The sequence below is a fragment of the Carlito syrichta genome, unplaced genomic scaffold (assembly GCF_000164805.1).
Source record: "Carlito syrichta isolate Samal-C Ts95f unplaced genomic scaffold, Tarsius_syrichta-2.0.1 Scaffold126413, whole genome shotgun sequence".
Taxonomy (NCBI): Eukaryota; Metazoa; Chordata; class Mammalia; order Primates; family Tarsiidae; genus Carlito; species Carlito syrichta.
The window spans coordinates 510,151-522,700 of record NW_007070509.1 but is presented as its reverse complement, the minus strand read 5'-3'; the positions used below and the strand labels follow the sequence as shown (position 1 = coordinate 522,700).

General features: G+C 58.8%; 1 protein-coding gene across 1 annotated transcript; it reads right to left on the bottom strand.

The window, feature by feature from the left end:
* Positions 1 to 1,081: 1,081 nt before the first annotated feature.
* On the bottom strand, positions 1,082 to 12,365 carry ADAM15 (ADAM metallopeptidase domain 15). The gene is made up of 23 exons (XM_021707802.1): positions 12,164 to 12,365; positions 11,249 to 11,355; positions 10,537 to 10,613; positions 10,050 to 10,128; positions 9,792 to 9,868; positions 9,504 to 9,699; positions 7,766 to 7,831; positions 7,621 to 7,689; positions 7,356 to 7,525; positions 7,128 to 7,212; positions 6,505 to 6,653; positions 6,248 to 6,422; positions 5,864 to 5,956; positions 5,449 to 5,753; positions 5,164 to 5,359; positions 4,533 to 4,610; positions 3,868 to 3,940; positions 3,524 to 3,662; positions 3,064 to 3,133; positions 2,374 to 2,448; positions 1,892 to 1,963; positions 1,498 to 1,622; positions 1,082 to 1,404 (listed from the first exon to the last, which is right to left on the bottom strand). The coding sequence occupies exons 1-23, from the start codon at positions 12,363 to 12,365 to the stop codon at positions 1,362 to 1,364; spliced, it is 2,721 nt and encodes a 906-aa protein (XP_021563477.1). The 3' UTR covers positions 1,082 to 1,361.
* Between the last annotated feature and the right edge of the window lie 185 nt (positions 12,366 to 12,550).

Here is a 12,550-nt window from a genome sequence, read left to right as displayed (position 1 = left end):
CGCAGTCGGGGCGAGCAAGGTACAAAGTGGAGAGGGGGGCTGGGGGACGGGGGTGGGGTGCGGAGACTCGCAGACCCCACCCCTGGATAACTTTTCGCCAATGGGAGCGCGTCTCCTCCTCTCCGCTCACGGCCAACTCTGGTTAACCCTCTGTGCACCGCCGCGCGCGCGGCCCGCCGAGCCGAGGCCGCGCGACCCGGCGAGGAGTGGGGAGGAAGGGCGTGTCCCGCTAAGGGGATTTCTAGGGAGGTCGTGGCTTTCGTGCCTGCCCTAGTCCAGGGTCCACAGCCTTACAGAAGCGTGGAAGATTTTAAACAACAGCCAACAACCTTTGCTCATTAGGGGAAAGTGAGGCACAGGCCTGGACCCACGAAACCTGTCTGGGCTCCTTCATACAGACGTGCACCCTCTTTCTTTGCACATCTAGGGATAGTGCGAGAGGAAGGGATCAGACGCTTTCCGGGACACCCCTTCTAGCCCATGGAGACTTAGGGGGCGCGGTGGATGCCCACTTTAGGGTTGGCGTTTGCCCCTTTCCGCCCCACATCTTCGTTCTGAGCCAGGGGCCCAAGCGGCCCCAAGCCCGAAGACGAAGTAATGAGGCGGTGGCGGCCTGTACAAAGCACCTTTGTTCCCAGCCCTCAGGTGGGGGCGGGGAGGAGGAGGAGGCAGGTGCCTGGCCTTGGGATCGTGGGAGCCGCCGCCCTGCTCCGCCCCGGCTCCTGGGCTCCGGGAACACCAACCAGCCAGACCCACTTTTCCCAGCCACTGGTCAGAGGGTGGGGACGGCTTGACCGGTTTGTCAGTAGCTGCCCCTGGGAGCAGCGTGGCGTGGGGGGCGAAGACTGGGAGACCAGGGGTGGTAACGGGCGCACAAGTCCCTGCGGTACGGGATTGCGCTGAGACCCGTCTCAGCCGGGGCAGAAACAAGCCGCCAGCATCCCCGGGACACACGCTGACCGGTTCTGGGACTCCCGCCCTCCCCAGCCCGCCCGCGTCTGAGGCGGCAGCGTCTCCTGGCGGCCAGACCTGGAAGCGCAGCAGGCGCGACCCGGCTTCCGGGAGCAAACTCCAAGGCACCTTCCCAAGATGTCACGTTTATTGCAGCAGAGCAGAGACAGGCTGTGCGCACCTCTCTCGGCCCCGTCCAGTCCCCAACCCCTCCCCAACCCAGGGCTGCAACTACTAGGCAGGTCCCCAAAGTGCTGCTTGACAACGCGCGGCGCCGTCTGGTGCTTTAAGACGCCTGTTCCTCCGCGTCCAGGCTCCGGCTCCTTCAGTCATGGTAGGGGACTCCAGGGAGCTGGCCGGCCCCTTTAAGTCCTAAGTCCGGTTTGGAGGCAACAGAACCTCAGGAGAGGTCAGAGGTAGAGCGAAGGCACTGCCGGGGGTGGTGGCGCTGGCCTGGAGTGCCGGAAGCCGAGAAAAAAAGGTCAGAGGTCTCCTAGCTCCAGATCACCTGCCCCGCCCACCTGTCCTGGGCGCTCCTTAGCCTACCTGGAGGGTACCACTTGGGGCGGGATTCCAGCTCCTGGGCCAGGCAGGTCACCTGATGGGTGCCAGCCCTGGGGATCAGCAGGCAGTGGCTTCCTCGGGGGTGGGGGCTTGGCAGGCCCCAGAGACTGAAGAAGAAACGGCAGGAGGCCGGCTTGGGCGGAGGATGTCATGTTGCCCACCCCCGACGCACTGGCGCTGGGGAACACCAGCTTGAGGGCAGCACTAGAGGTCACCCTAGTCTCCAAACAAACCTGTCACCATTAAAGGCACCACCGGATTATGTGCCCTTGGGCACAGAGGGGTCATCTCGCCACGGCCACCACCGCCACGGCTAACCAGCACCACAGCCCTAGGTGGGGGGAGAGGCCGTGCCCTTCTCTCCCCCCACTGTTACCTTCGGGCTTCTCACCACCGGGTCAGCGGGCAGAGGGCGGGTGGGGGGATTGGGTCGGTCAGCCAGCTCAGCCTGAACAGAGAGAGGGGCAGTGTCTGTGAGAGCACAGGCAGGGGCAGTGAGCATGCAGCGCTTCCCCGGAGGGGTTCAGGTCGTCATGCAAAGTCAGCCAGCGGGCAGGAGAGAAGGAGGGCATGCGCGCAGGGCTTGGAGGCATGCCAGCAGAAGTCTCAAGGGAGGGAGGTGTGGGTCAACCGTGGAGTCCCTGGCCGACTGCAGTCCCGCCACTGACCACCAGATGGTAGTAGAAACCAAGGCAGGAGGCTCACCCTTTGCCGAGCTTCTGGGGCTCAGAGTGTCTGAAGGCTGAGGGGCACCCTGGTCACCTAACGAAGAGCACCGCTGGCAGGGAGCAGGGATGAGAACTGCAGTTGGGCACCATGCCTCCCACCTGCTCTGGGCGGGGGCTGGCCCAGATTTACCTGGAGTCTCTTGGGCACAGGGTCAGGTGGCAGCGGTCTGGAGGGGGGGGCCGGGAAGCCGAGAGCACTAGCCTGCTGAGAGAGCAGGAGGGGCGGACAGGCACAGAGTGGGGGAAGAGGAAGCAGAGAGACAGACGGGACACAGAAGGGTTAGTGCCCAAGGAGGGACAGCCAGGGCCCAGGGGCGGTGGGTGTGCTGCATGCGGTTATTCAGTTGCATGCAGAGGGGGTCACAAGTGGTGGGCTAGACATGCAGACGCTGCCACGCACATGCTCCTGTCATAGAGCAGAGGCTCGGGGCAGGGGCACTCACCAGCCCTCTACGCATGGTGACCCGGGCCTCGGCAGGTTCTGGCACGCTGAAGGCCATTCTGAGCACCACCCCCCTTGTGCCCTCCAGAGGTCACTGCTGGGGGCACAGGTAAACCCACCTCGCAAAGCCACCAGCTTGGCCAGCTGAAAGAGCTCAGCAGCCCCCTATGCAGTGGCCTGGCCCTCCCCACTCCAGCCTGGACTCTGTTTCTCTGCCTGCAGCCGGGGGGGGGGGTCAAGGAAGGCTCGTCCTGACTCCTTAAACTGACTCTTAGCAATGCTGGCATTTCTCTGGAGTCTTCAATGCCCACCTCCCCAGGGCCCAAGCTGGATGTCAGGCCAAGGCGGAGCCCCTTTTCTCTCACATCCAGGACTCACCTTAGTGCCCTGCACCAGTGGGGCCCTCTGTGGAGGTCCTGGCCGTTCAGGGGGACCAGACTGGGCTGCCCTGAGCATGAGGAAAGGCAAAGAGGGAGAGGACCCAGCCTCAGACCTTGACCTCCACCTTACGCCATCCTTGAGTAGAGAGGAGCCTGTGTGTGGCTTAAGTCAAATGGTGGCGGTTGGGTGATCAGCCTGAGGGAGGACCCCACTTATCCAGCACAGGGACCCCTGGGAAGCAATGGTCCCAGCACCCCAGCTGCCCACAGAGGGGTACACGTGGGAGGCGGAGAGCCACTGGCATTGGAGGGAAGGGAGCTGAGGGGGGTGGTGGTCAGCAAGGTCGGGTCCAGGGGGCTCAGGGCTTAGAACCCAGTGGCATGTGCTGCAGAGGTGAGGGCTGACTCCAGAATTGTCCCCATTGAAGGAACTGGTAGCAGGGAGGTGAGGCTTGTACCTGTATTGGCAGCTGGGTCCCTTGAGCTGGCAGAGTCGCTGGCGTAGGCGGGCCCGGTACCAGTAGCTGGCACCAAGCAGCGCCAGAACCAGGAGCAGCAGGAGGCTGAGGAGCAACCCTGTAGTCAGGGAGCTGGCTGCTGAGAGGTGAGGTCAGGTTTAGAGGCGGGCAGAGCTAAGAACCCTCCCCATGGAGGAACAGGGGTGGGGCATGGAGTCAAGTGACCAGAGGGGTCAAGGGGCTGGGGTCACAGACTCATGGAACCAGCAGCGGAGGGGTCATCAGAAGAGGGTTGAGGAGAAGGGTGAGCACAAGCCGCTTCCCCTGCCCCCAGCCCACACTACCTCTGAGCTGGGTGGCGCAGTCAGGGGGTGCCCATCCCTCCTCACAGTGGCAGTGCCTAGTGCTGTCACAGACCTAGGAGACACAGGGCAAGCAATGAGGGGCTCTGCACTCTGGAACTATGTCCCTGTCTCCAGTTTTTCAAAATCTCGGACTTCCAGGGGGCAGGTGACAACACAAAGGGCACCTGGTCCACTAACAGGGGGAGTGAGGGCCCGTTGGAAGCCCAAACTGCATGCAGCCTACTTATGTAGTTAATTCTCATTTGCACTCCACATCTCTATAATAAAATAAAATTTAAAAAGAAAAAAAAAGATCTCAGACTTCCCCAGCTGGAGGTTGTGTTGGGGATGAGGGATAGACCCGCAGAGAAGAGTCCATCTACGCCAGAGGAAGTTTCATCAAATTAATACTTATTAAGCACCTTCTGCTGGGCACCATGTTAGACACTTCCATACTCACACACCCCCAGAAGCGGGTATTATAATTATGCCCATTTGACAGATGAGGAAACTGAGCTCAGGGAATTTAATAACCTGCCCAAGGTCACACGACTAGGAAGTGGTAGAGCAAGGATTAGAACCCAGATACGTCTGTTTCCAAAGCCATCATCCCTTTCCTCCCTGGAGGCTCCCTGCTCCCTTCCACTTCCTCCACCCCAGCTCACCCCATGTCCGTGGCATTTGTTTCGACATTCCTGTGCTCCCAGGAGATTCACGGGCTGGCATCGACGATCTATGCACACCTGCCCCATAGGGAGAGAGGCTTTACCAGGACTGGGAAGTCAGCAAGGCTGAGGCCATGCTCTGCTTTTGCAGAGGGGGATACCAAGGCACAGTGGGATGACAGGACACTGCTTCATCTGAAGTAAGAATCTGACTTCCGGCCGGGCTCAAGCCGATAATCTCAGCACTTTGGGAGGCTGAGGCAAGAGGATTGCCTGAGCCCACGGGTTCGAGACCAGCCTGGACAACATGGTGAAACCTAGTATCTACAATAAATAAATAAATAAATTAGCTGGGTGTGTGGTAGCATATGCCTTTAGTACTGGCTGTTTGAAAGACTGAGGTAGAAGGATCACCTGAGCCCAGCAGGTTGAGGCTGTGGTGGCCAGGAAGCATGCCACTGCACTCCAGCCTGAGCAACAGAGTGAGACTCCAACTCAAAAAAACAACAAAAAAGAATCTGACTTCCCTCAGAGTTTATGCCTTTCACACTGGTGGATGGTAAGGTCTGGGGCTGCTCACCATGGCCCAGATGTCCCTTCCCACATGATCGTCCCCACCTAGGATGCTCACCAGGCTAGGGCCACAGGCTGTGCCAGGCAGAGCCAGGAGGGGCTGGGCCACATCGCTGCCCAGGTCCAGGTGTACCCAGCTGCAATTCAGCTGGGTCTTGTTCACTTCCAGTGTCTCCCAGAGCAGATCTCGAGCTGAGCCCAGCAGGGGCTGAGCCCCACCGCCTTGGCACTGGAGCTGCCCACAAATGGCATCTCTAGGAGAAAGGGGGAAGGCCATGCAGGGTCAGTGGGAGCAGGGCCAAGGCTCCACAAACCCAGAGGAGGAGTGGGTTACCCCGTTTACCGAGGGGGACAGGGCACGTAGCTGCCTTTGTGGCTGCGCCCACAGCTCCCAAAGGCATCCCCTCGAGTGTTGGCAGTATGGAGGCAGAGGGGTGCAGCAGGCTGGGCCTCGGGTCCCCAGAGTGACTGGCACTGCTGGGTATAGGAGGCACAACGCCCATGCATGCACACAGCCTGTCCGTCAGCACAGGGCTCGCCGTCCCCCAGGCTGATATCAGGTGGGCACTGAGAGCTGTCTCCCGGGCAGAACTCGGGCAAGTCACAGTTGCCTCTGGTAGGGCGGCACTGCCAGCTGGCCGGGCGCAGCTGTGGAGGGTGGACAAGCATCAGTTTGGGTGCTGGGGGGTCAGGAATGACCCTTTCCACTCTGGCCCCCGGCAGGTGAGCTCTGCATGGCCGGTCTAGTCTGCACCCACCTGGCAACTGTGACAACAGGGTCCATCAGATGCACACTGTGCCCCTGGCCTCAGCTGGCAGGTAGAAGAATTACAGCAGGGATCAATGCAGTCCTGTGGGCACAGAGGGGCCGAGCATCAGAGCCAGCTGGGCCCGAGGGCCTACTTCCAACCCCTCCTCCCAGAGACAAGACCCAGAAGGATGCCCAAAGCCACGGCCCAAAGGATGCCAGCAAGTGAGAGCAAGAGCCCAGTGATCCACGTGCTGTCCCTGCAGACAGGCAGGTTGGGCAAGGGCAGGAGGTCCCTGCAGAACTGAGAGGCACTCAGAAGGCTGGCAGAGGGTAATAAACCAGGATGAGGGCACAGGAGTGAGCGGGGCCAGGCTTTGGGTGAGGGGCTCACATCTGGGAAGCCACAATCACACTGCTCGCCCGGCTCCACAAACATATTTCCACAGAAAGTGGCCGTAGGGGGCAGGCTGGGCAGCCGTTCAAAGAGGCAGCTGCCCATCCCATCCAGGAGGGCTTTCTCCAGGGCCTGGCGGCTGCAGTTGCTGAAGTTCAGGCCTGGCAGGAAGCTGGGAAAGGCGGCAAGGAAGGTTGGGGCTGTGACCTCTCTCTGGCCCAGCCCAGCCCCCTCCACATCCTGCAGCAACTCACTCTGTGGAGGCCGCCATGATGCAGCCTTTGGCTGGGGCTGGGCCTGGACAGGGGCAGCTGTTCCCAGGTGAGTCGTGGTCCAGACCCAGGCTGTGGCCCAATTCGTGGGCTATGGAGGATGCAACTCCCAGGATGCTCGTGGAGTGGTCCTGCCATTGGGAAGGGGCACCCCAGGTCTGGACCCACCATCATGCTGAGTCCACCCTGTCTGCTCCTATCCCCTCCTCAGCTGACCCTTTGGGCACTCATGGGCATTGCCTCCTCCTTAACTGCTTCTCAAGTAGGAGGAAAGCCGAGGTCTGGGAGGCAGAAAACCTCGGTCCTAGCTCAGCTCTGCTCCCCACCCTCACTATATGGCCCTTGGAGGTCAACTCTGATTTTTGGGCCTCAGCTGTCCCTACCCTCCTCCAAGAAATGGGGAGACTGCATAGGTGAAGACTGGGTACACAGTGATAAGCTGGCCCCAAGGGAGGGGCTCCCTGATAGCAGAGGCCACATCATACAACCCCCCATACCCACAGCTTTGGGGCTGGGCAACTTTGTAGGGGATTTCAGTGACTAACAGGTGCTGCGCTTGGGAAGAGCTGAATGGGGAATGGGGAGGAGGCCTGGAAAGCACTCACCATGTTCACACCTCCTGAGAAGTCAGGGGAACAGATGGAGTTCTGAATGGCCATGCCCACCGTAGGCCCAGAGAATGAAGTTCCACTGTGGGACAGAGAGGGCAAAGGTCAGGGCCAAATGCTGTGGTGGTCAGAGCTTCAGGGCCTGCGGGAGGGAGCTGAAGGGGTGTGAATTTGGCAAGGACAGGGGGGAGAGCCAGGCCTCACTGGCTGAGTCTGGGGTCTTACATCACCAGCTGGGCACTGTCATGGGGCAACCGAGGCAGCAGGTCTACCCGGCGCCAGTGGAGGAAGTTGTCTAGCGTGACAGCTGGGTTTGGGCTGATCTCCACCAGGTCGTGCTGGGTCCAGGCCTCCAGGCCCACCAGTGCCACACGGACATTCAGGGGCCGGAAGAGCTGAAAGAGAGCTGGGGCTCAGAGCGGGGCTGCTGTGGTCCAGAAGGGGGGCTGCCATGGCCAGAGGCTGTCGGGCTACCCTGCCCAACACTCACCGTGTCCAGCAGGAGGGCCACTTCCAGGGTTCGGTTCAGCAGGTATTGGAAGTCGGGGTATCTCTGGACCTGTGGGCCCAGAGGGCGACCATGAAAGGCGGCAAGGCAGGTGGGGCGAAGGATGTGCCGGGGCCAGCAGGCTCACCTCGGAATGATCGGCCACAATCACCAGCTCAACAGTTTTGGTCTCTGTCACCACATCCCGCCTCCGCTATGGACAAGGAGGAGGAATATCAGGCAAATCTGCCACTCATGGCCAGTCAGCGTAGAGCTGACCGAGATGTGTCCACTCCCACCCTGTGGGGTCAAACGGAGGAGGGTGAAGAGCCCATTTTACAGATGAACCATTTAGGGCCAGAGGGGCCAGGGGCTTGCCAAGGAGTAGATGAAGAAGCTGGAAGTGCAATCCTGCTTTTCTGGCTCCAAACTCAGTGTTTTTTTCCAAATTAAAAGATGATGATTAGACAGTGACAATCCTGGCACTTTAGGAGGCGGAGGCAAGAGGATTGCCTGAGTCCAGGGGTTCGCGACCAGCCTGGGCAACTTGGCAAGACCTTGTCTCTACAATAAATCAAAAAGTTAGCTGAGCGTGGTGGTGCATGCCTGTGGTTCCTGCTACTTGGGAGGCTGAAGTGGAAGGATCACCTGAGCCCAGCAGGTTAAGGCTGCAGTGGCTGTGAGCATGCCACTGCACTCCACCCAGGGTGACAGAGTAAGACACCTAACTCAGAAAAAAAAAAAGATAATGATAATAATAAGAAATAACAATATCCACTACTATCAAGTGCTTACCATATGCCCAGCACAGTAGAACTGTGTCCTTTACATGCATATGGATTTAATCTCCCCAACAATACTATGAAGCAAGGAGTTTTATTTCTTTATCCCCATTTTAGAGATCAGGAAGTTGGGTTTTTGTTGCTTCATAATCGATAGCTGTGTATTATCTATAACCAAGTGAGAGCTCTCTGCAAATAAGATCATGAGACAGATGAGGAGTTTGAGCCAAATACTTCCTTCTGAATCCTTACCATATATTAGGTGTGTGGCCTTCGGCAAGTCACCTAACCTCTCTGAGCTGGTTTCTTCATTTTATTTATGTGCTTTTTTTTTTTTTGAGTTGGAGTCTCACTCTGTCGCCCAGACTGGAGTGCAGTGGCCGCTCCTGCCACCGCAGCCTCTACCTGCTGGGCTCCGGCGATCCTTCCGTCTCAACCTTCCAAGTAGCTGGAACTACAGGTGCGTGCCACTACGCCTGGCTAATTTTTGATTTATTGCAGAGATGAGGTCTCGTCAAGTTGCCCAGGCGGGTCTCGAACCCCTGGGCTCAGGCAATACACTCACCTCGGCCTCCCAAAGTGCTAGGATTACAGGCTGAGCCACCGAGCCTGGCCCTATTTATGTATTTTTTGAGTTGGAGTCTCTCTCTATTGCCCACGCTGGAGTGCAGTGGCATACTCATGGTCACTGCGGCCTCAACCTGCTGGGTTCAGGCAATCCTTCCACCTCAGCCTTCCAAATAGCTGGAACCACAGGCACGTACTACCACACCTGGCTAATTTTTTGATTTATTGTAGAGATGAGGTCTCACCAAGTTGCCCAGGCTGGTCTCGAACCTTGCGTGAACTCAGGCAATCCTCTCACCTTAGCCTTCCAAAGTGCTGAGATTATAGGTGTGAACAACTGCACCCAGCCTCTTCCTTTTAAAATAGAGCTATTGATAGCACCTACCTCCCAGGGCTGCTGGCAAGAGTCAATGAGATAACGGCATGGGGAAACCGTTCCACCAGCAAGAGCTGTTGTTACTATGAGCACATGGCTCTGAGGGTCAGAGGTCAGGTCTCATGAAACCGAAGCCCAGCCCTCCTGCCATCTGTCCTCACCCGGCGGCGAATGCGATGCTGTCCCAGGGGGAGCTCTGGTGGAGTCTGAGTGGGCACAGATGCATGCCAACTCGTGGCACAGGTGTGCCCTGGCAGGAGCAGGTCTTGGATGCGGGAGACAATGGGAGGACCCTGAAGGTCCCCAGGCTCCTGCTCCAGGGTGTAGCTTCTCTCTGGGGACAGGACCACCAGGCCCCTAAGGAAAAAGACAGGAAGTTGGAGAACACTTTTGCTCCATGCCTGGCATCCCCTTGCCCTCTCCACTGTCATGGACTCCACCCGTGGTACCTGAGTCCAGAGCAGGTGCACACAGACACCCAGGAGTCCAGGTGTCCCTGCACTCTTCCTTGGTAGCAGCAATCCTCCTACAGCAGAGAAACAACATTCGTGCTATCTGGAAATGTAGACCAGGATTTGAACCCAGGAGTCTAGCTTGATGGTAAAGACAGGCAACGTCTTCTCACAACCTCCAGGGCTGACACCCACTGCTTGCTCCCTCCCTCTTTTGCCCAGTCCAGAAACAAGGCACAAGAGGGCTTGACTCACCAGAGTGTGCCCCTCACTGATCACCCGGGTGCCATCGGGCTGGTACCACACCAGGGTTGGGCGGCCTGGGACCAACACCCTGTAGAGAAAGACAGCACTTGGGCCACCTCCCAGCCTGATGCTGTGGCAAGCTGAGGCCTAAAGGTGGTGGTGGGGCTGAAACCAGGCAAACCCCCAACCTTCCCATTCTCCACCCCCACCCATTCCCCATAACTTTCTGGCTGCACAGTACAGTGGTTGGGCTACTGACCCACCAGGACACTTGGATTCCAATCTGATTTTCACCAAATGTTAGCTTTGTGACCTTAGGCAAGTTATGTAACCTCTCTGTGCTTTGACTTTCTCATATACAAAATGAAGACTGTAATACATGATATGATTGTTGTTATGAGAATTAAATAAGTGCAAGCACTAGTACCCAGCACACAGTAAATGAAATACAAGTTGCTAGCCACGTGATTGTTGTCACCGCCACTGCCACTATTACCTGTTCTGCAGCAGCTCCAGGACATGACTCTCACCATCCAGCTCCAATTTGATCCTTAGGGGCTCAGGCAGACTGGTCTGTGGGCACCAGAGGGCATGTCACCTCCCTAGACCTGCCAGCAACTCCTACCCTCTCCAACCAGCAAACCTCAGGCTCTCAGGAGAGCACCAATGATTAGGTCACTGGTGGGGGGATCCTGAGGGAAGGGCCAGGAAGCCCTGCCTGGCCTGGGGCATTGTTCTGGGGGGTTGTATGGGGAGGTCAAGGAAGGCATCTGAGCCGCCCCTTCTCGGCTTCCTGCCCAGAGAGGAAGCATCATAGAGGACCCAGCACAGGCCCCAGCCCTTCCTCTGACTCAGCTTTAGAATGGGGCGGGGGGAGTTGGTGGGGCCCTGACCCTTTCTAAATCCCCCCACAGAGAAAACTGACAGCCTGAGACAAAGAAAGCAAGTTGGCTTCAGAATTTCCCCAGTGGAGATGGAGGAGTTGGGTGGGGTTGAGGCAGACAGATGTGTGTGGAGGGGAGAGGGAGATAAGCGAAGCCAGGTGCCCGGGTGTGGTGGGAGGGGCAGCCCAGCCTGGAACAGACCTGCTGCGGTGAGGTCTACTCACTAGCTCTGGCAAGCTCTGGCCTTGAGACACCTGATTCTGCTTGGGGCGGGAGTGGGGGTGGGTACATTGATCTATTACCACCAGGCAGAGGGGAGCTCACCTGAAACACCTCTGCTGGGCTAACTGGGAAGTTATCCTGAAGGATCTCTGGCCCCAAGGGCCCACTTAGGGCCCTCTCTGACCTCGGCTGCTGCTTCTCGGTGCCACCTGCAAGGTCCCAGGACACCCCAAGAGAGTGCTGAGGGAATCGACACCAAAGCTGGGCGTGGCTGGAGCTCTCAGACCCACAAGCTCCCAGCACATCAAGGCCCTTAGGTGCCTGAAGGTCTCCTGCATTGCATGCTGGGATTTAAAGGAGACTACTGGAGGGAGGGGCTTCTCTCCAACGTGTGACTTTCCACCCACCAACCCATCCACAAGTCCCCAGAGAAAGAAGTTCAGCTTGCCCAGACTGTGGTCTTTCCTTGTCCCCCTCCCGCCAATCCCAGATTCTCACAGGTACCCTCCCCTGTTCCCACTCCCTTTCAATCACTCCCCCCCCCAGGAACGCCCACTCTTGAGACTGAGCTAAGCCCTGTGGCCGGGTGCCCATTCACCCTCCTCTTCCCTCACAACAGAGATGCCAGGAACGCCCATTTCTGGGTGAGCAGTGCAAACACCCCCACCCTAAACACCCCTCATGCCCAGCCAGACACACCCACTCCCCACAACCTCTGCTTCCTCCCCCAGTACCCTCCCCACACACAATGGCCCTCTCTCCTCCGGACACTCCACCCGCGCCTGCCCTCTCGGCCCCCGGCCCAAGACAGCAGCGGGAAGTGAAAGTTCCAAGGAGGAGTTGGTGTCCCAGTCTCTTTCCTGGCCAATTCTCTCTCCTCTTGGCTCCTCCCGGCTCCCTCCCGCTCGGCCGGGCTTCTGGTGGCAACAGCACTGGCGTGAGCGGTACCTGGCCACCTAGGCCCGGGCTAAGGGGCTGGAAAGAATCCTCTTCCCAAACCCGATAAGCCGTGCCCACTCGGCGCCCTGGCACCGGGTGGAACGGTCACTAGGCCCCGGAGGAGCGAAGATGCCAGTCCTGGGGAGCAGCGACCCTCCTTCCAAGATCCTGAGGCAAGCCCCTCGGCACCTGGTACCTGAGTCTGAAAGTGTCCGCGGGGACCGCGCAGAGGCGACCAGGCGCGGCCCCCGGCATCCTCCTCCTTGCCCCTCCACTCCATCGCCAAGTCACCGGGCCCTAGGCCTAGGACAGCAGACCGGGGCGGGCCGCACTCTGGCAGGGCTCTCCCAGGGGTCTCCAGCCGACCCCAGTATCCTCGTGCCTTCCGACTTCCCCGCGCCTCCTCCCAGTCCGCCCCCGACCCATTCCAGGCCGAGGACTCACCTCTGCTTGGGAGCGGCCAGG